Below are 24,040 nucleotides of genomic sequence, written 5' to 3'. Positions count from 1 at the left end.
TTGGAAGGGTTCCCTTCTTTTCTATGGAATAATTTGAGGAACATAGGTGTTTGTTCTTCTTTGAAAGTCTGGTAGAACTTGGCTGAGAATCCTTCTGGTCCTGGGCTTTTCTTCCTTGCTAGGTTTTTGATGGCATCTTCAATTTCATTGCTTGAAATTGATCTGTGTAAATTTTCTATGTCCTCCTGATTCAGTTTGGACTCATTCATTTCTATGTCCTCCTGATTCAGTTTAGATCATACAATCTAGAAATTTGACAGTCTTCAAAATTTTTTATTTTATTGGACCATAAATTTTCAAAATTGTTTCTGATTATCATCTATATTTCAGTAGCGTTATGTCTTGTTGATGTAAAATTCCCTAAAGCAGTATGAAATGACCTTCTGGGTCCTTTCTCATTAACTTTGGCTTAAAGTCCATTTTATGTGATATGAGGCTAGAATCTCCTGCTTATTTGTGAGATCCAGATAAATGATATATTTTTTTCCCATCCTTTTAGCTTCAGTTTGTGGATGTCTTTTTTTATAAGGCGAGTCTCTGGAAGACAGCATATTGTTTTGTCTTGTTTTTAATCCATCTGTCAGTCTATGTCTTTTGATTGATGAGTTTAGGCCACTTATATTCAATGTTATTATTGAAAAATTATTTTTATTGCTAGTCATTTTGATTTCTTTCTGGTTTTCACTTTGAATTTGTTTTTCTTTGATTGTCTATTCTTCTAGTGTAGTCCCTCCATTTTCTGATTTTAACTTTTATTTCTCATTTCTTCTTCATGAAATATTTTATTGGGTATGTTTTGTAATGCAGGCTTTATAGTTTTGAATTCTTTTAACTTTTGTTTATCATGGAAGGTTTTTATTTCATCTTCAAATCTGAAGCTTAATTTTTCTGGGTATAGTATTCTTGGCTGGTAAGCATTTTCTATCAGAGTTTGATATATATTATTCCAAGACCTCTTAGCTTTGAGGGTTTTGATTGAGAAATCAGCAGAGGTGCATATTGGTTTCCCTGTACATGTAAACTGTTACTTTTATCTGGCAATATTTAAAAGTCTATCCTTATTCTATATGTTAGACATTATCATAATACTGTAACTTAGTGTGGGTCTGCTTAAATTTTGTATATTTGGGGTCCTATAAGCCTCCTGTATTTGATTTTCTATTTAATTACTAAGGTTTGGAAAATTTTCTGATATTATTTCATTAAATAGATTGTGCATTCCTTTGGTTTGTATCTCCAAGCCTTAATCTATCCTGATAAACACTATATTTGTTCTTTTCATGTTATCCCATATTTCTTGGAAGTTCTGTTCATGGTCTTTTAAATATTTTCTCCATGATCTACTCTATTTTAAAGATCATTATTTTGTCTCCATTATGTAAAAGTTGGTCTTCCAAGTGGTGTAGTCTGTTCATGATGCTTTTCATTGAATTTTCAATTTGGTTTATTGTTTCATTTTGGGTATCTCTGCTTGGTTTTTAAGAATCTCTGTTTATTAAAATGTTCTTTCACTTCATCTGTGTTATTTCACTCCTATGTCAACCTATACCTTGCAAATCAGTTTAATTATGAACATTCTAAACTATTCTCTGAGATTTCTTCCACCATGGTATTGGAGGACTCTGTTATTGAAGTATCTTGGTTTTTGGAGGGTGATTTTTTTCCCTTGATTTTTCATGTTATTTGTGTTTCTATCCATCTAAAATTATGATTTTAAGGCAGTAGAATTTCTACATTGTGGACTTACAGTGTCCTTTAAGGTTTCCAGTACATCACAATTTAGTGGGAGAAAAATTAAAACACACAATACAAACAATATATAGCATTAAATCAAATAGTTCCTATTATGACATCTACAATATTAATTGTCACAATAAATAGAAATCATGTGGTCAGTTATTGCCCATAGTAATCAGGGTAAGTTTGCAAAAGATTTTATAATTTTAAATGATGGACAGGGAGAAAGCAGACATGACATAGAATGTGATAATTATGAGGAAGGAAGAGAGAACCTAGAAGTAAAAATTAAAGGAAGAGTGAAAGAGAGAACAATAAAAATTGGTTGTTAGGAGAAGAAAAGGGATAAAGAGAATCAAGGGTAACAGATAAGTGAGAGAAATAATATATAAAATTTTTAAAATAAAAATAAAAGAATACAAAATAAATCAAAATATATTACTCATCCTATTCCTGAAAAACAGATTCATGAAAAAATCTGGCTTCAAAAATGCTAGAAATGAGAAAAAAATATGAATATGTATATGTGTGTCCATGAACCATTCAGGTCACAATTAAACAGAAAAGAAAAAATAATAAGAATTTAAAATTAAGAAAAAAAACATCTTAATGAAAATTTATAGAATTTTTTCCACTGGAGTTTAAAAGATTCTCAGCTTCCCTACTCCATAGTGTTAGATGGGATGGGCTGCAGTGTGATATCTGCTCCACTCTCAGATTGGGATTGCTGGAGTGTGAGAGGATATCCTGTAGGTAGAGCTTTTAGTGGTGGGGTTTAGGCTTTGGTAGGCTTCAGGTTCTTCATTGAATAGTGATTAGTCTAAAGATTTTAAATCAGCATACTGGCAGGGCCAAGTCCGTACTGGAAGACTACACACCAGAGATCTACCCTAGGTTCTACTCATGTGGTGGAAAGCCAATTTTTAGCCCCCTCCATCACCTGTGGACCCTATGTTTCCTTGTCTATCAGGCTCAGTCTTCAATTCTTCCACCCTTGTGAATTCCGGGCTATGCACATCTCTCTCAGCAAGTAATGCAAGTGGCAGGATTGAAGGGGAAGGGAGAAGTTGGGTGGATTTCCACAATCAGTATACCTGTGTGCAAACCTCTCTCCATTTTTTACTTTCTCCTGGTCACTTACATACACTCTATGTCATGCAGTATAAGTTTGCCAGGAACAAGTTCCCTCAGCTGCCAGCCCCTGCACAATGGCTGCAAAATCGTTCCTTCCTCTGGCCTCCACAAGCAGCAGGAGAGATTCATCTTCTTCCCACAGAAGGAAATTATGTAGCATGCCTTTCAATTTAGTTGGGCAATACCTTTGATCTCTGATCTCTCCATATCAAAATATGCCTCAGGCCTTCTAAAAATAAAATAATTCCCTTATCCCTCCAAGTTGCTCTTGGAGGAACATCTCTGGCTATTGCCTCTGATGTCAGTCACTACAACCCCAGCAATGGCACTGGGGATTTATATCTCATTTTATTATATCCAAACTTCTGAGTCCCTAACCTGTTTTGAATGTCCAATATTAAATCTCAGTAAAGCCCTCCCGCCCCCTTTTTTTTCACTCACCTTGCTGAGAAGCTGCCTATCTGCTTTCTTGATTTCACACCATGGAGCAGTCAGGAAAATGACCTCATGTGTTCTGCTATCTTGAGAAACCTCTACATAAGGTTTTGGAGTTTTTCATACCATATGTATATATACGTGTGTGTGTGTGTGTGTGTGTGTGTGTGTGTGTGTGTGTATTTTATGAAAAAAATAGATGTTTTATGAAAATTAATATATACATATATTTATTTTATGAAATGTTGATTATGGTATTGACTATAGAAAATATTTAATACTATTGGAGAAAAACTAAACCCAAGACTTAGTTAAAAAAATTAACTTTTAATATACAGAACACTATGAAGAAAATGGCATCTCATTGAAATGATAGTATTAGCCAGTGAATCTTTACTTCACCCACAGGATGGAAAAATTGACTATAAGCCTGCTTTCACTATGAATCTGTCAAACAGAATAACCATTGGGAATTCGGGTCACCCAAGAAAATGGAAGGATCCTGCTAAAAGCTGTCTTGAAAGAATGAGCTCAGTGGTAGACCATCACTTGATTCAATCTCCAGTATAACCAAAAATAAAACAAAACAAAATATAAGTAAAAAGATAAATATAATACAAAAGTTGGATAAACATACTAGTATATATTCTTATTAAATTCATATTTTGAAAGTTGGTATTATAATTTTGATAATTTGCCTTGTTCTGATTGGTCTAGTGTGAGGGTAAGTTATAGATGTATGTAATATGAAAGCACGTACACAGTGAGGTAGGAATGGCCAGAACTGTACAAAACACAGTAAAAATTTATTCACCTGATATTCACATAATAACCAGGAAAACTGTATAAGTTTTGAGATGATGCCTTAGTCAAATCATAAGAAGAAAAATATTTTCCTTAAAGTTCAAATATAAAAATACAAACCTTTGTCCAGACACATGTTGTAACAACATTGCAGGCAGCTCTGAAGGGCTAAAATGATATACAAGATCACCATTAACTGGGGATCTCTGTTGGCTCGCCCCCAAATTGCTTGATTCCTGTAAGTATTTTGCTTTTAGGAAGGGTAGCTGGATGGACTGTGACCTCCTGAACTGTAGCCCAGAACAGTGAAACAATGATGGTAGAAAAGTGGTGAAATCTGGACAGAGTGTGCAGTTGAATTAACAGCAATGCATTGATGTAAATTTTTAGCCTCATCACTATACCTTGTTTTATATGAATCATATAAAATATTAATATTAAGTGAATCTGGGTAAAGGGCACATGAGAGCTTCCTACACTATCTTTTCAACTTTTCTATAAATCTTAGATTACTTGAAAATTAAAAGTTTACCAAAAAATGTGGGAAGGAGACTTAACTATGTACCGGTGCACACAAAAACAAACCTGAGCTGTAGTGATGTTCTGATAACAGTAACAGAGATGAATACACAAGTGTCATTTCCAAAACAACCCATGGAGAAAAGAGGAAGTAGTGGTTGGGAAAAGGGCACATGGGCCTCCTGAGTGCTGGCCATGTTTTACCTTCTTGACCTGAACTGGGGTTACACACATCTTAATTTTTGGTAATTCATTGAACTGTACTTTTTATTACATACCCTTCAATCAAAGAAAGGATTAAAAATATTTCAGTATTACTGGCAAATACTTTCCCATTTCTGGTAAAGGTGAGGATGAACACAGAGTATAGAAATAAACGAGGTGTACAAGTGGGGGGGGGGATCCTGTGTGGGCCCAGATACAACAGTCATTAGACTATAAGTTTAAAGTTTTTAAACTTGGAAGGACCTTGGAAATGACCAAATTTAGCCCTGGCAAATTCTTCATGGAGGCAGGTTCATAGGTGCTGCTGTGTTGAGACAGGCAGGGCCAGACATGGGTGTCTTAACAGAGCTCTCAGGAGATTCTGAAGCAACCACATATATGCCACCGAGACATCTGGGGAGTGAAGTGATTTCAGAGCCAGAATATCCCAGAAATTCACAAGAACCATATCCTCGGCCTGGCTTTCTGTATAACTAAATCTCAAACCCATAGTAAAGACTACTAAGATTTGAGACCCCCACTAGAAGTATGTAATATGAAAGCATGTACACAGTGAGGTAGGAATGGCCAGAATCATAGACATGTTTCATTATCATCATGAATTTTTTACCCTAGAAATATCACTGTTTTTTCAATCTAATTTAGATTTCATTCTTCCAATATAGCATTAATATTTTAACATATTTGTTATTTATTAAGTAATGGCAGGTCATAGTTTATAAACTATTAAAATAGAAGGGCTACTAACCTATGTATTGAGGTTGAAAAATGAGAAAACTAATCAGTCGGAGATATTATAACTAGTCAAGAGTTTCTAGAATTCATTTCTCTTTTTTCAGACTGATAAATTCAACTGAATTTCTCCCCATAATTATTGTCTAATAAGAGGAACTTATATATACTAGTTTTGGGCTTGGATTCTTTCATTTATAGTTCTGTTAGCTGTGATTTTTCTGAAAATTTTTTCTATTGAAAACACTTCAACAGTATGTTGGCAATCATACACAACAAAAAAGTCTTCACTGGATACTTAAAATAAATTAAGGTGCTTCTTATTAATGCAAGAGTAACTCATAGTATATTAAGGGTGATTTTAATTACTTCTTTTAAGAAATAACAATTTTAGGTAGGCAATTGTGAGGAAAATTATCATCATAAAAGCCAAAGCCACATGATTCTTCCATAAACTCCAAGGTGAGAGATCGATGCCCTGGTTTGTCAAGAATTCTTCACCAGTACATCTGAAATTCAACACAAAAATATATGATTATATTCCTAACATCTTTCAAATTGTACTAAATATAGTTGCTATTCCTTTGTTAAAGAAGTCTACAGGTCATCTAAATATTCAGTATCTGTCATTTCATAAGTAATAGCTGACAGTCACTGAGTACTTCAAATTTTGCTAGATATATTAAGCAACCTGTGCCTGACAGCTTAGTTAATTCGTAAAACAATCTAAGGGAATATAAATATTATGCATATTTCAAAAAGGAGATGATGCAGGCTTAACTTACTTGGCCAAGTTTACAGATTCACACTATGAACCAATTTCCTAGGCTTCTCAGATTCATCTGTTTTCAAATCTATAATGCTGCTCTCTTCAAAGGAAATACTGATCAAGTAAATTCATTTTCTCCTCGTGGGAAAACCTCAGTTTTTATGATGACAACTCTGTCCCCTGTTTATATGATCAAAGCTCCTTAAATTCTGCTTACATCACAAGATAGTCATCCAAAAAATAGGCTAAGAATTCTAAAACCAGAACCAGGGGGGAAAAGGGCTTGTGAACAGAATTCTGTTCTGTCAGCTCTCACACCAATACTATAATGAGTATTGCAGATAGTCAGCAATGAGAAGATACCAGCAGGTCTAGGATCAGGCTCAAACCTTAAGTAGCAGCTAGAGGAGAGCAGGATGGAGTGCCTCTGTCAGAGGTGAGAAAAGCACCTGGGCAGGGCTTACCAGTAGCCAATCCAGAGGTTCACAGACTATAAGCCCTTAGTAAACCATGAAAATAGTCTATTACAAATTCAAATGTTCTGAAAAAGAACTCATTTTTTCACATTCGATAATATTTTACTGTTAAGAGAACAAGAGTTACACAACATGTTCACATACATTAGTGCCCAACAACTCACTTTACGAGTTAAAAAACTTAGGCTTAGAAAGTCTTATTGACCTTGAAAGAATCCTTACCAGCTCTAAGGCCAGGGACCTTTCCATATCATACTATGATAGTAAGCAAACCCAACGTGACACTGAATGCAAACTTACATTACATAATTGGAACAGCTACTGATTTCTGTTGTATTGAGTTCTGGACAGTAGTTTCGTCCCAAAAATTCATTGTGTTGCAAAGCCTAAAACACAAGGGGGAGAAGGGTAAGATAAATAGTTTCAAGGGATTATCACAAGGGGGCAGGGTAAATAGTGTCAAGGGATTATCACAATTATGCCCTCAAGTTTAATGTTTATGATTATTTCTAAAAAATATTCTCTTTCTTGCCATGTCTTTGCCACAGCAAAGTACCTAATTTTCCCTGGAAATAAAGTAGGCTAGGGTTGAGATGCTGGCTCCCATTGGATAAGAAAGGAGAACTCTGGTTAGATTAGACTGTGGTTACTTCCTTCTCTCCCAATTTTATAGTTTGAACACTATATTTAAAATGATATAACAGTAAAATGGTTCTGTGATTTGGTTTGGAATCTTTGATGGCTTCATAACTGTGGCATGCTTGGTGGCTAGGAAGTTTCTGTGCAAAGACACAGAATGCCTGGCTGCTAGGAAAATTTCTGTGCAAAGACATAGGATGCCTATCTGCTGTAGGAATGCTCTGCATAAGGAGGATCTGTGCTAGAGTCTTATCAGCCTCAACCTTGACCTCAGGCTCACAGCTCCTGAGAATAAACAAAACTCTCTTGTTAGACAACTACAATGTTTCACAAAGCTCCACTGCAGCTGAACCTGTCCATATAACAGTAAATTTAAACAACGGACACTTAAGAGCTACACAAACCTCTTAACATTACATATTGCAACTGTAGCATGTAAGTGAAGAATAAGCTGCATAATGTTACTTACTCTGTAAGCTGCCTAATGACACAATGAGCAATAATGTACTACTGATGCCAATGATCTAATGAAACTTATTGATATAAATAAATAAAGCTGACAGCTTGGCTATTCTGTTAGTCTGCCTCTGTATCTTGTCTCTGTGTCTCTTTTTATTTTCCTTACATAATAGAGCTCAAAGAATATTGCTGATTTATAATAGCAATCTTCTCTTATTTATTTTTTCCAATCCATTTTAATTATGATAGTCAAAAATGTAATCATTCTATTTTGACACAGGTTATTTTGGAGTTGAATAGCTCATGAAAGACAATATGGTTTTGAGTATTATATGATTTTTGTTCTGTTCTAGTTTTCCTTTTGATATAAACTATAAATTCTAGTCTCTCATCCTCTCATTTACTTCCTTATTTAACTAAAACACTACATGTTTATCATCAACTTTTATTTTCACATTTTACTATGAGATTTATCTATGACTTTCCTCTTCCTCAAACAATGGGGTGACTGGGGAAAACCCCATGTGACCCCAGGGACTTGTGCTAACTGAGGCTAACAGGATAGTCTCATTAATTGCTCTTGAAAGGAAACTCCAAAATCACAGACATTCACAGCTCATGGCTGGGGAAATGAGCTGGTCAGGCTTTATTTTGCTTTTCTCATAGCTTGGAAACACATGTACTGTAAGAGATTAAGACAACTTACCAAATAGCCATAGTGAGGGATACTGAAGTACTCAAGCCATGATAGCCAAGGTGGAAGAGGAGTGAAAGTCAGCAATATACCCAATAAACCCTATAAAAAGCAAAGACCATGAATCAGAACCCAACTTGTGATTTTATGAAGAATTCTAGATAATACCCTTTTCAACTTTCAACTCTACAACTTTCCAAACATTTCCACTAGGATCATCTCTCTTCATATTCCTTCCAGTTACTCTAAAAAAAATCTTCATCGTTTGAATGTGTATACACCTCTGTGTATCTAAGGTTGTTTATTATTTTAAAGGAAGGACCATTTCCTATAATCTGCATAATATATACTATTTGGATGATCTAAAATTATTAAGACTATGTCCTCAACATTCTCTGTAACTGCACACAATGGAAGTTTAAGAAATAGTCATTCATTGGTACCTGAGGGGGATTGGTTCCAGAACCTCAGTTCACAGATACCAAAATCTTCAGGTATTCAAATACCTTATTTTTAAAATGGTGTAGTATTTGCATGTAAATCATGTACTTCCTTTTTTACTTTAATATTACTTCCTATATATTTCAAATCCTTTCCATATTCCTTAATGATACTATAACACAAATGCTATATAAGTAGTTGACAATACATATTTTATGGCATAATGACTAAAAAATGACATTAAGAATAATTTGAGGTTCAGAATGCAGGATTCAGATTACCCAAAGCCTAGAACTGATAAACACAATAATATGATGAAGTACAGCAGAAAATATGGTCAATACTTCCATTTAAAGCTATCAGAAATTAATATTACAATAGAGATACTAGGAACAACTTCTCAAAATACAAGGAACAGCTATGAGGTTCACATAACACTTGTCCTAAATGGTACAATTTAGGTGGTACTTGGTACCACTAGGATAACAACATAATGACAACGTTGTATGTCTGCCCACATTTAGATTTGACCTAACCAAGTGCTTCATATAACACATACCATCTCTGAGTAATATGTGGTTTCATGACTATGGTTTTAAGGTTCTACCAAGATCCTTTACATAATATTCAGTCAAAATATCCCATAAATCAAACAATTCATCTGTATTTATTAAAGGATATTTTATTTATTACATGAAATATAAACAAGACATCACTTTCTGAATGAGATACATTGTAGTTGACAAATTCAGAAATTCAGAAATGAAAGATTTACACTTTGACAAGAACTTATGCTGATTATGTATCACTGAAAGACATCTATTGTAGCAGAGATGACAAGTGCATTAATTGGTTAAGCACTCCTATTTAGTCCATGTCATGGAACAAAAATGTGAGAACTATGTTGGGGATATAGCTCAGTGGGTAGGGTGTTTGCTTCATGTGCACAAAGCCTTGAGTTCAATCCCCAGCAGCACACATACACACACACAAAAAAAAACAAAACAAAACAGGGGAACTTGTTCTGTTTATCTGTTAATTCATCTATGTGATTACAAACTTTAGGTCCATGTGAGATTAGAATTAAGTAACTATTATAAAGAAAAGATAAGCAGAAATACTTGATATAGAGATTCTTAGGAACACAAAAAGGGAATCACCTAGTACTGTGGACTTTGGAATTTTCCAGTATTCTTAAAACACTCCTTTTCAAAATACAGGACCCAGGTAAGACCCCCCTCCCCATGCCACACACTATTACACTTCTCAAGGAGCTTCACATTCACCTTGGAGTTTCAATGCATCCAATGAAACTGTCTCCACTGGTTAAACAGCTGGGAGTTCTCTAACTCCAGCATGAAAATCAGGTAGAGTCTACTGATCGCATTACTCTGATTTCTAAAGTTCAAGGTCTTATTCAATACTATCAAGAAGTGTCTTTTAAAAGCTCATCACTAAAGACATGTTCATACTAACGACATTAGAACACTAGCAAAATAAGCTTGGATAAAGTTGAGAAGGAAAGCTGGTAAATTCTCTAGAATATACCTCATCTAGGCCTCCTGGAAGCGACCAAATCCCATGTATAGAATACTCAAAGTAGGTTTTAAATGACAGGTAAAGGCACAATAAAGAAAGAAGGGGAAATTTCCTTCTGAGAGAAGTACAGTTTATACTCACCAGCATTAACAGATAATAGGTACTTAAAACTGCTGCTATGAAATAACGTTGATGTGAACCTATAGCCAGTAGCAGGGAAGCAGTTGAATAGTACACCATCAAAACAGTAAGCATCATGATTGAGAAAGCTTCTGCCTCCAGTTTCAATCCTTAGAAAAAAAAGAAGGGTTTAGCACGGCTGCCTAGGTCAATATGTATTCAGGATCATTTACCATGCAAATAATGCTAATATTCAGAGCAATTAATACCTGAATGAAGAAAGTTACCCACATCCAACTACCATGGGCCAGCAATTTTAATTTTCACCTATATATAATTGCATGAAGTTACCACACAGATTTCTTTTGTACATTTACTTGCAAAGCACTTTTCCGTATAGCACCTCTGTTTTCCTATGTGGAATTAGGACAAACTTCAGAACTACTTAGATGGAGAGGCACAGGTAACACAACTGGTCAAATTATACTGCCTTCTCCTATACTCAGACATCACCACATTGCTCACTATTTGCTGTCACTGCATTACTGAAGAAACAGGAATCAGGTTTCACAACTTCAGTGGTTTTAATGCCTGGGGGAAAGAAAGGAATCTCCATACCTAAGTCTCCCAGACAAACCATCACATGGCTCTGTGATAGAGAATGGAATAAGATAAGTATACTTTAAAAAGTGTACCAAGCAAACATTCATTATATAGTTTAAAGATTTGGAACAGCTATAAAAACACTGATCAGGAGTCTGGGCCTAGATACCATGATCAATTCCTTATAATACACCTCTTATTTGTATACCGGAAGTTTTTGGTTCTTATACTATAGTGTGTTATCATAAATAGATATTTCCAGTGTATGTGAGAAATAGAGAAACATATAGAAATTCAGAAGCAATGACCCTGGGGTAAAGTCTGAGAACAATGCAACAATGATCAAACCCCAAAGTAACCATCTTTCTCTCATTATTAAGGGTATAGGGAAAGAAGACATGTATACACAGATTCTTTACTTTTCTATATATCTCTTAGACCTTATCAATAATACATACCAATCTAAATTTTATCTGTATATAGTCACATGTTGAGAGACAAAGAGAAACAATATAGATAGATAGGCAATAACTATCACAGCTCCTCAGCATAGTGTTGAGTTTTTTATAAATCATTTCTATGTTTCTTCATGATACATGGCATCTTGGTAAAATGAAGTTTTGTAAATATTGAAAGTTCTGTTGAGTAGAGCATGGGGCATGTGTGCAATCCCAGTTCTTCAGCGGACTGAAGCAAGATGATCTAAATTTTCAGATAAGTCTGAGAAGCTTAGAAAGACCCTGATCAAGACAAAAATTTTTAAAACAGCTGGGGATGTATCTCAGAGATAGAGCATTTGTCTATCATCCATGAAGCCATTGGATTGATACCCAGCATGGCACCAAAATAAAAAACAAGAAGCTTCACTTGGGAAAGACTTGAAAACAATACTCAACTGAATGGCTATTGTTGAGCATGCACAATGGATACACACTTCCCTAGTGGTGGGAAGTGTGTACTTCTAGTTGTAAGAACCATAAACATGCTTGCAAAAGAAATTGGTTTTAACACATAAGCAAAACTAAAGACACATTCTCTTTGTATTGGTACTTACCTATCAAGAAGTATGCTACACAAGTACATATAATTGGCAGCAAACTCCTGGGTAGTAATTCAGATACCAGTTTTCCAAAGAAGTAAGATGACACTTCATACCATCCACTAATAAGCTCTTGTCTACAAAACAAAAACACACACCACACATCCCAGATTAGTCTAAGGCACAGCCCAGTGGAGACACTGCTGTCCAGGTTCCTGCTGCCACCAGGTCTGCCACCAGCTGCCCACAGGCTCCAGGCTGACCCTCCCACCCTGCCCCCATCCCTTCTCCATTGCAGGTATTGCCTCCCTGGAGGTGGGACACAGAGTCTGCATCTCCTCACTCTTCTCAGATACCCTGCTTCTCCTCTCAGGCTGACCCCTTCTTAGTAGTACCAAAAGGGCTAATCTTAGCAGTAACAGAAGATTTTCTTCACTCCAATTCTGACCCTGTAAAAGATGACACTGTTACTCTCCAAGGCCTCAAAGCAACTTATGATCCCTAAACTTTTTATACTTCTGCTACTCTCATGTTAGAAAAAGAAAATGACTTCTCCCTCCAACGATCACCAAGCAATACACCCATCAGCTACCAAACCCTCATCTTTCTTCTTCCTGATGTCTTTCTCCTGAAATTCAAAACTCTTCCACCAGTATCTTCATTCCTTCCCTTTCTGATAATTCCAGTCCTTGGCATATAAATAGGGTAAAATATCTTCCATTTTTGAAAGCAGAAGAAACAACCCAGTCTGCTTTTTAGTGTAAGACTGCCCTCTTGATCTTTTCATTCCTTCATCCACTAAGGCCAACTGTACTCTCACCTCCAATTGCTAATCCTACAACTTAACTCTCTACTAAGAACTTCAAACTTTTCTTGCAAGGGTCATGTTGGCCTGTTGTTTCCAAAAAACCTAAAGATACTTTTCAGCTCTTTATTGCTGGCTTTCTCTGCAGCACTGCAAACTGATGACCACACCTAATTCTGAAACTTTGTTTTCCTTTGGTGACAGGCCCCACAAGCTCTTGATTTTCTATTTCACTCTTGACTGCTTGTTTTCAATTAATTGTGATAACCTGCATACATATTTCAAAAGCTCATGTTACACAATGATAAATACATACAGTTTATATTTGTCAACTAAACAAACCAAGAAATAAAAGAAAAATACTGGTAATCCTCTGGGTCACACCTTTGACCCAATTTTAGATCCACTCCCGAAATAAAAACCTACTCACCTAAAGAGCTTCTCCAGTTCAACACTCTTTCCTCCTAACAGGCCGGCCAAACTCTGGAAGATAGTCAGTGTACAGAGTGCCCGGGCTCTGCCAGGACAGAAAAACAAACAAACAAAAAAAATCCTCAGTCAATTCAAAGCTATTAGATCAGCTTTCAACTCACAGGATCTCCTTCCACAAATTATATAACATTTTTCTTTAAAATAGAGTCTTTAGTATTTTGTTATGGCAGCCTGAGCTATCTGGTCAAAGAAATACCATCACCTTGAATTCAGTGTTTCTCTGTTTATATTTTAGGAATGAATGCTTGGCACCATTCCTAAAATATAAACAGAGAAACAGCAAATTTAATAAACTTCTCAGATGGTTAAAAATTTAATTAGCCAGTTTGATTTTAAAGTTGAGTCAAGAAAATGGTGAGACATGTGGAAGAAAAATGCCAGATGTTAGAAGGAACCCACACTCCATTCCTTCAGACACACAGACAGCACACACGTCAGCAAAGCCCAACAGTCATCCTTGACCAGGACAGCCACCTTCCTACAAGGTCTTCAAAAATAAATCAAAGAGATATAATTTAAGAAGAAAAAAAAATTCTGTGTACCTTCTCAGTAAAAGAATTGTGTTTTTTTTTAAAAATATATATAATTTTTATGATTATATACCAACCTCCTGGAAATAAGAACAAGCTTCTCTTCAAACCAACTTAACTGATATGAATGATTTTTAATTGAAACATTTTGAAAAAAAAAGATAAGGTAGTACATCAGTTAAGTGACATAAAAAACAAGAGGAAAAAATATTTTAAATATAAATTCAAGTGAACAATTCCAGCTATATTAAAGGAAAAACAGGAGTCCAGAGACACTCCATATATTTTCCTAATGCCTAAAGAATGATGAAATAATAGTACCTGTAAATGTGTAAACATGTAAATGTTAATATGATAATTAAAATAAATAGGAAACAGCCATGCCTAGTAGATAATCAACTACATAACTTTGAGTCCAAAAATTTACCTTATGTAAACTTATAAGTTAATTTGAGATGCATGGGATATAGCAAAGATTCAGTTCAATATAGCTAATGATATTATAGTGTTCATAACTCTGAGAAAGAAGACAATGAAATTCATTCAGATACATAATATGATTTATTTTATATTACTTTTTATTATTACAGAACCAATTCATTCTAATTCTTTATAAGATAGTAACTTACATTTGTCATATCTATTATTTATCTGATTGATTTTAATTTTTAATTTCAAATAAATCAAAATATACTTGTGCATATATGGTACAAAGTAATGATACTATTCATAAATATGTTAAATAATGAAGTCAAGGTAATTCAGGTGATCTCTACCACTTCAAATATTTATCATTTTTCATGGTGAAAACATTTGAAATTTAATCCAAGCAATTTTGAAAGGTATATTATTATTTAGCATCTTCACAGCAATGAGCAATGTATCTCAAAAAAATTTAAAAAAAAATGTGTCTCTTCAATCTGAGACTTTGTACCCTTTGATCATAATCTCCTCATTCTGCCCATCCCTCAGATTCTGGCAACCACCGTTTACTATTCTATTCTATGCTTCTAAGAATTATTTAATTGTTCGGGAATGTATGTATAAGTGAGAATATGTATTATTTGTCTTTCTGAGCCTGGATTAATTTACTTTCCATAATATTCTCCACTTCCATCCATGTTGTCACAAATGACAAAATTTCATTTTTTAGGGCTGAATAGTATTCCATTATGTATACATACTACATTTTTTTCCCCATTCATCTGCTGACAGGCACTTTGATTCCTTAACTTGACTATTGTGAATAGTGCTGCAATGAACATAGGACTGATGACACCTTTTTCACAAACTGATTTCAAATAATTTCCATAAATATCTAGAATTGGGATTAGTGGAATCATTTTAAAATACATTTTTCAAATTTGCTTAGCCATAACTATAAACTTATAAAGCTATTGAATCAAAGGTGCTCACACTCTACATAGAATTCAAAGCCAGTTCTTAGTTATACAGGTTAGAGAAAGTGCAAGGATAGTACTTGATCCCAAAGAAGAACAAAACCTTTGGCCTCCCTAGCAATTTCAAATAATAAAGGACTGATAGTCACTGCTGGAGAGTGCTGTAAGGACATAGTTTCCAAAATGATGCAAAACTACTGTTTTCTAATCAAAAGAATAAATCACTGTTAGGTAAGCCACACACACAGGCTACTTTTACATAACCAAATGCCCACAGAAAATGTGAACAAAGGTAAGTCAAAAGGACAAGTTAAAATAAGGTTGATGTCTAAATTCTTCAAAAATAATCTCAAGAAATTGACCAAGATGCTTAGCATAAACAATGTTTTTTGGAACCGGGGGTTGAATCCAAGGGCTCTTTACCACTCAGCTCCAGCCCCAGTCCTTATTTTTTTGTCTTGAGACAGGATCTTGCTAAGCTGCTGAGGCTGTTCTGACTCCACCTCCCAAGTAAGTGGGATTATAGGCAGTACCTGGCTCTGACATAAACAATTTACAGGGAAAAAATAATTTACACTGATATACAGTTTCAGAGGTTTCATTCCACCCTTGGCTGGCTTCTTTGGTTGGGGTTAAAGCAGAATATTATGGCAGAAGTGATGCTGGAGGAAAGCTGCTCAGCTCATTGCAGCCAGGAAGCAGAGAGAAAGAGAGATGAGGAGGGGCCAGGGAAAAGATCAACCTTCCACCAGGGCATGCCCCCAGTGACCTGCTACCTCCAACTAGGTCCCACACCCACTAGTCTTTCTAACTATCAATTGATGAATCCACTGGGGAGAAATGTGCCTTCATGATTCTATCACTACCCAAAAGCCCCACCTCTGAACACTCCTGCATTGGGGAACCCTTCAACATATGAGAGTTTGGGGGATAGTGTAAATCTAAACAATGCTCATTCTTAGTTTAGAAAATAGCCAGCCTTCTCCATGTATCAAAACAGACTCAACACAAGCTTTTACAATCACCCTCTATAATAAAATGGGGATAAGACCATACAGCCCCTTTGGCTGTTTAGAGGTAACCTTAGGCTCTGGATGACAGGCAGCCATCCCATCAGGTAGCCACATATGGTTCTCCATACATGAACTATGAGGAGGACCCTGGGTCTGAGATGTTGCTGAGCACCTATGTTCAGGACATGACACAGCCAGTTAAATCTCTCATCATGAGAAGAGATTAAAGGACACATTACAGTTGAAACTAGGCAACAATCACAAAAAGTAATATGAGTGCTCCACACAACAGAAAAAACTGAGTTCTGTCCTCTTAACTGACACTCCTATGTTCCCCCCAAAAAAATTCAAAGAAATTGACTCACTAGTAACAACAACAACAGACAATCTTGATTACATCAAAAATAGAAACATTTATGTGTCAAACACACTACCAACAGAGTGAATAGATAACCCAAAAGATAGGAGAAACTATTCACAAATTAAGTAACTGATAAAGGATCAGAAATTCATAAATATAAAGAACTCAAAGTCAACAATAATGAAAAAATAAAACAATTAAATTTTTGAAAAGGCAAAAGACTTCACAAGATATTCACCAAAAATCCAATAGATCTCTATTATTTACAAAAATAAAAATGAACAAGTTCTGGTGGGGATGTGGAGAAACTGGGACCCTTGCATGCTGCTGGAACAATGGAAAATGGTGCAGCTGCAGTGGAGGACAGCATGGCAGGTCTTGGAAATCTTAACAGAAAGTCCTTATCACCCAGCCATTCAATATACCCCATTGAGGTGAAATCAGAGACTCACAGAGATAATTCTACTAATCGCAGTATTACTCACAATACTGAGTAATACGGACCCCAAAAAGGGGTCAATGACACAGACTTTCATGAATGGATGCATAAACAATATAATGGACAATTAGTTGGCCTTAAAAAACAAATTCCAACATATACTACAGTATGGATGAACCTTGAGAACATTATGCTAAGGGAAATAAGCCAGTCATATGCAAAAAAAATATTACATGACTGCAACAGAGAAAGTCAAAGATGGTTGCCAAGGGTTGGGAGAGGTGGGTATGGAGACTTACTATTCAATGGTATGAAGATTGCATTTCAGAATATGAAAGAAAGTTCTGGAGGTGGATAGCAGTGATGGATGCTCAGTATAAATGTATGTGATGCCACTGAACTGTACATATAAAAATGGCTGAAAGGGTAAACTTCAGCTTGCATATAATTTACCACACATATGTATACATGTGTAAAAAGAATATTGACTCTTTCCTGAGTTTTGCATCATACTTATCATAAATTCAAATTCTTGAATGGGTGTCTACAAGCTTGAATAATGTAATGGAATTTTATAAAAATCAAGATCCAAATTTACCTACCTATGGTAGATGTCAGTACAATCATGTTTTAGTGCCAGGAAAAATGCACCTATGACCACTCCCAGAATGACTGCCACAGTTATCTTTTCAAAAAGAAAAATGAACATAAAAAGGGTAAGAATTTCAATTAGAGTTAAGATTTTTCATGTCATTTATTATTATATGATACAAATATATATATATATGATCACATCTCTCCATTTCAATGAACACTTTAATGGTGTGGCCAGAGTCACTAAGCAGTATATGTTATGAAAATGCTATCTAAATTAGATGGCAAATTAAGGTATCTTTTCTTCAGGGAATTGGCAGGACAACAAGTAGACTACTGGACAAGCTAAAATTACTCTCAGTGTCCACCAGGCACTGTCAGTTAAGGGTCCAGTTCAATTCAGGTACTGAACCCACAAATGCTACTAGAGTTAACAGACATGCAGGGATCTGGGGAAGTCATTTGGGAACAAATGAAACTCAATACTATAACAGTATTAAAATGTGAAATAATCAGTGAAGGACATTTATGGCATAAAGGAAAATAAAGTTTAAAAAAATTAAGCATGATCTGTAAAGAATAGTTTGTGAGGACCCTAATCTGGAAAGACTTCCAAATAAATGCTGATGGTTCTACCAATGTGCAATATAAACAGGTAAACAAGAGTCTTTACTTTCATACAGAATAACTTTTAAGAATATTCAATTTTTCAGTTTCAACACTCCATATTCTTAGTTTTTTTTTTATTCCAACTTGACATCTTATACTACCAATAAGTATTAGGATGTTTCCTATAGTTTTCAAACATTTAACAAAACAAAGAATTGCATGACAATATCATGCACACTATTATGAGGTTACACATATTATTCTGTCTTACATTAAAAAAAAGAAAACTAAGCATTAGTAGTGATAATGTCCATATATCTGAGCTTTGCGCATCTGGTTTGTTTTAAACACAAAGATGAAAAAGCAGTTCTCCCAAAATGTTACTCAGTCTTTGTTCAAATATGTTGAAACAATATTTCTCAAGGATATGTTCTGAGGGATGTCTATAGCTTTTACTAAAAAAAAATCTATAGATGTTCAATATGTTAATAGAAACAATGATTCTCAGACAGATTGATAACAATGTCTTCCAAATTGATTTAATCAGGAAAACTTTAGCACACTGAATAAATTCTAAATAATTTTATATAGATAATTCATTTATTCTAAGAACTTCCAAATACAACTGCTGGCTAGAGGTCAAGTCTGAACTGTATAAATAACTAGTTTAAATCAAAACATAGTTATCAGGTTACAGATAGGGTCTTATAAGAAGGAAGCCATAAAACAAATCTATCTTAACATTTTAACAAATCTATCTTCAAAACTTAGGCGAAAAGAACACTCCAGTTTAAGAATCCTAAACCACAAGGATCATTAAACTATGCTCCACAGGTCAAATGGGGCCAACTACTGTTTTTTTCTTCTGCCCACAAACTAATAACAGCTTTATAAATTAAAAAAAAATCATAAAAATACTATGCCTTTTGATAGGAGATTTATATGAAATTCATGATCCATGAATCAAAGTTTTAGGAGAACATAGCCAGGTTCATTTTTTTTATTATGACCTAAGGCTGCTTTCACTCTAATGTGAGAGGTAACTACCTGAGACAAGGACTATATGGACCTGAAAAGCCTAAAATATTAACTATTTGGCGCTTTCCACAAAAGAGTTTGCCTCTTCCTACACAAACATTCCAGCATTTACAAAATTGTTGAGATTTGTCCCACTAAACTCAGGGATCTCTAAGAGTTCTCCCCTTATTCTAGAGACTACTATTCTCTGAATATTGCTGGACTTCCTTTTGCAGAACTGAGTTCACTGATGAGACCAGAAGGCTGAACATCAAGCCTGGAGGCACTGGGCTTCTGTTTGCATCTTAAGGACACCTAGGACCAAATGCACAATCCTGGTGTATTTGCAGGTAGCTATGTCCTAATCATACTCTGTCCAGAACTACTACTTTGAGAATCAAGTAAGAAACATGATACATAAATCATATGAAAGAATGAATGGATTACATCACATTGTTCAAAAATATATAATGCAGGTTGATAAATCTAAGTCATCTGACATGCTTCCAAATAACATCAAATTTGCTCTGAAACAGTAAAACTTTACCTTTGATTGGTAGGACATAAAACTGTCCATGGTCTGAGAGAAATGACAGATCAAAAGCACAACAAATGTTTGCAGAAATTGACAATCTGACTCAAATACAGATGCAGGCAATAATTAAATATGAACATTATGATGGTTAACATTAAATAGTCAGTAGTACTTCATTAGAGCCAACAAAGGCCATCTTTCAATACTTAACTGAAAATCAATGATTGACAATGTGCATTTCGTCCTAGGCCTCCTTAAGATGCAGACAGAGGCCTAGTGTCTTTAGGCTTGGTGTTCAACCCCAAACAATCAGCTAAACTGATTTCCTTACAAATGACAGAAAATGAACTGGAAGTTAGAAAAGCTTTGTATGACACAGGGGATAAAAACAACAGAAAAACCTTGAGAAGTGATAATCAACAATGACCACAGAGCTAGCCAAAGAAGAAAATTACATTATATCATCCTAGTTAAGAGGGTTAACCTGACAGTGAATAGACTTGTTAAGTCTGGTTACTATCTGTGCATTAAATGCAAACCCTTTGAGGTATCTAGTGCTTTCTAAAGTTTAAAATCTCTCAATAAGGAAGGTGAATTATAAGGAACAGCACTTTGCATACAGGATCCTCCACCAGACAGTGGGCAGCCCAGACAATGGTCAGCCTAGACAACTCTCAACTGTATTCATTAACATCATGTTCCCTCACTGCCACATTTCAAGGGCAAAACAACCCTCTTGCCCCTACTACCTTTTGTCTCCCATCCCTCTTCTCCCTCCGTTGGTGATTAAATTTTCTGTATAGACCTTTCTGCAATCTAATATATTAATTATCATGTCTCTGCCCTCATAACAAATGAATTGCATGAGACCAGAAATGTTTATTTTTACTCATTTTGTGTACTGCTTTGTGAGTTCCCAAAATGCAACACATGATCCTGTGAATGACTCTGCAAATGAAAGTGGACAGCTATGCAATACCCATACATATCTGAGACACATTGTCTTTATTTTTTTTGAGGAAAATTTTTTTCTACTCAATATTACCCATTATAATTTGTCTAAATCAACAAAAATTCTGGTGAGGTAATCCCAGAATCACTAAGAAAATTTCCCATAAGTAAAACTTGTGATTTTTTTTTGTTGTTGTTGTTCTATTGGCCATGATTACATACCAAATGAAGCAAGAATAATAAGTGAATGGAAGAGGATAAACCAATTCCTGAAGTAGATCATAGCAAAACCATGTTAATTCTACAGGGGTATTTCACAGCATAATTAAAAGAGTCTCAGGTCACCTGAAATATGTTTTCTTCAGGATCACTCAGCAAGTTCTTGAAAAAACGCCAGACAATCCATCTGAGCTGATGATAGAAGGAGGTGATATAGGTGGTCTCCTTGAAGGCCGAGCTCCTCTTCTTCTGACCACCTGAGAGTTGGTCTAACTCAGCTTTCGTTTCTCTGTAGATGGAGGAGTTGAGGTAAAACTCAGCTAATGTTTCTATGACTGGTATTTTCCCCTTGGAAAGCTCTTCAGTCTCGCTGACTTTCAAAGAAAAAATGAATAAAGAACAAAATCACTACTATCAGACAACAAGTTATTTAATCCACTTTTCTATGACTCCTTTCTTCAATAACAATTTGATTTTAGAGCTTGAATATAAAAATTACTAGCTTTATTGCCACATTTCACATTAGGAATACACAGGTAAATGAGCTGGCTACTACTATGATTGTAATTACGGATACAGGAAACTCACTGACCTTTTCCTCCCAACTTGGAACATAACTATGAAAATAAATATCTTCATACAGAGTGATAATGTTAATATAAAAATCTGGTCCTTTAATTCTACATGTTAATGCATAAAAAACTGTTTCTCATTTATAAGTACTATAACAATGAACATATTTATTTTTAAATGGAAACCCCCCCATAAAATCAAAAGTAGCATATAAATGCTCACTCTTAAAACAAACAAACAAACAAACAAAAAACCATAGCACTGACAGGTAGCAAAGTCTATCTGCTGACTGGTATCAGAACACAACATTAATGCAAATTCACAAAGCCCTGTTAGAATATGTTTCCATATCACAAAACCTCAGCCAAATTGATTAGGCAAAAACTGTAAATCTGAGACTGATGTACCTTCACGCCCTTCTTCCTCTCTGTTTAATACCATAGCAGAAAATTCTCCATTAATGATCTCCAGAAAGAAGACTGCAGGGCTGTTGTACAGCTCACAGGGATAACCTGCAAAAGAAGGCACTCCAAAAACTCAACCCAATAGTCTTCGAAAGTAAAGAGGACTCACACAGTGTGAGACGGGTGAGACTAGGGAAGGCAGAATTATCATCTTCTCCCTCATTTTCATATATATATATATATATACACACACACACACACACACACACACACACACACATACATACATACATACATATCCAACCAAATCTGGACTCTTTAGAACACATTACATTAGTTATTATCTACAATAAGTAGTAAAATTCAATAAGCTATCTAAATTTCCTGAGTTTATCAATACTCCTGCATAAGACTAAGGCTAAGTACAGGAAGGAAGTTTTGAAGGCCCCGATGCATTGTATTCTGAGTTGATCCAGGAAATACTGGAATGGCAGTACTAATGACAACAAGATAGCTTTTCTACCTATTAAATTAATATTTCAAATTTATCATCTGTCAATCTGTCATAATTCCAAAGAGGAACAAATCTTTCAGAGTAGCATTCTGGAAAGAAATTGACCAGTACAGTACACATGAACTCTTTCCTTCACTTGTAGTGGCTTAAATCATCTAAACTTTGCCTGTGGTCTGATTCTTATCTCCTCTGGACTCCCCAGACCTATACATGCTTGGGTACTTTTTAAAAATTTTTTTTTAAAGAGAGAGAGAGAGATAGTTTTTTTTCTTTAAAGAGAGAGTATGAGGAGAGAGAGAGAGAGAGAGAGAGAGAGAGAGAGAGAGAGAGAGAATTTTTTAATATTTTATTTTATTTTTTTTTTAGTTTTTGTACATCTTTGTTTGTATGTGGTGCTGAGGATCGAACCCAGGCCGCAAGCACACCAGTGGAGCACGCTACTCCTTGAGCCACATCCCCAACCCCCATGCTTGATTATTTTTAAAGGAGAGATATTAAACAAAAACAAATTTAAAAAGACAACTGCTTGGGGTCATAGAGAAGCATCTATGATCATACCCAAATATCTCTGAAGCAGATTGTATGAGCTGTTAAAAAAATCACATAATTTAATAAAAAAATTCAAAGAATCAGTCATCCCTGAAATATTGGTCTAATCAGATTTGGGATTAGCCATTCCATTGACTAATAGATCACTCACACCCACTTAAGTCCTAAATCTTGAGTCTAATGTTTCTAGAAAGTTAAGTAGTATCTCCATGAGCTCTCGTGAAGGCAGAGCAAGATTACATGTCACAATAAAAACTAAAAAAGCAATATGTTATAGGTCTCAAAATAATAATATTGGGCCATTCCATAAATATTTAACTGACAGAATAACTAGATATAAATCCAAGTAGTTAAATTTTGAACTTTCAGGGAAAGATCACTGTTATGGTTTGGATATGAATTTCCCCAAATATTCATGTTGTTTTAATCAACTGTGACCAAAAGACCTGAAAATAAAAACATAGAGGAGGAAAAGATTATTTTGGCTCATGATTTCAGAGGTTCAGTCCACCATCAGTCAACTCTGTAGTGGTGGGCCCAGGCGAGATAGAACATCATGGTAGAAGGGCATGGAGTAGGAAAGCATCTCAGGACATAATAATTAGGAATTAGGGAGAGAGGTTCACTCACCAGGAACAAAATATAAGCCCAAAATATATGTCCTCAGTGA

The 24,040-nt window shown here is 35.2% G+C and overlaps 1 protein-coding gene across 1 annotated transcript in view; it reads right to left on the bottom strand.

Annotated features, from left to right (window-relative positions):
- Positions 1–5,938: 5,938 nt before the first annotated feature.
- LOC144366786 (broad substrate specificity ATP-binding cassette transporter ABCG2-like) overlaps positions 5,939–24,040 on the bottom strand; it is a 39,250-nt gene continuing 21,148 nt past the window's right edge. Inside the window, exons 8-16 of the mRNA XM_078021601.1 lie at positions 22,311–22,415; positions 21,457–21,704; positions 18,008–18,090; positions 13,601–13,687; positions 12,381–12,502; positions 10,745–10,893; positions 8,636–8,725; positions 7,132–7,217; positions 5,939–6,095 (exon numbers count right to left, since the gene is read on the bottom strand). Of these exons, the coding sequence (XP_077877727.1) occupies positions 5,948–6,095; positions 7,132–7,217; positions 8,636–8,725; positions 10,745–10,893; positions 12,381–12,502; positions 13,601–13,687; positions 18,008–18,090; positions 21,457–21,704; positions 22,311–22,415 (1,118 nt within the window). The 3' untranslated portion in view covers positions 5,939–5,947. The remainder of the gene's footprint in view (positions 6,096–7,131; positions 7,218–8,635; positions 8,726–10,744; positions 10,894–12,380; positions 12,503–13,600; positions 13,688–18,007; positions 18,091–21,456; positions 21,705–22,310; positions 22,416–24,040) is intronic.

The sequence above is a fragment of the Ictidomys tridecemlineatus genome, chromosome 9, assembly GCF_052094955.1.
Source record: "Ictidomys tridecemlineatus isolate mIctTri1 chromosome 9, mIctTri1.hap1, whole genome shotgun sequence".
In the NCBI taxonomy this organism is placed as follows: domain Eukaryota; kingdom Metazoa; phylum Chordata; class Mammalia; order Rodentia; family Sciuridae; genus Ictidomys; species Ictidomys tridecemlineatus.
This window is presented reverse-complemented; position numbering and strand designations above follow the sequence as displayed.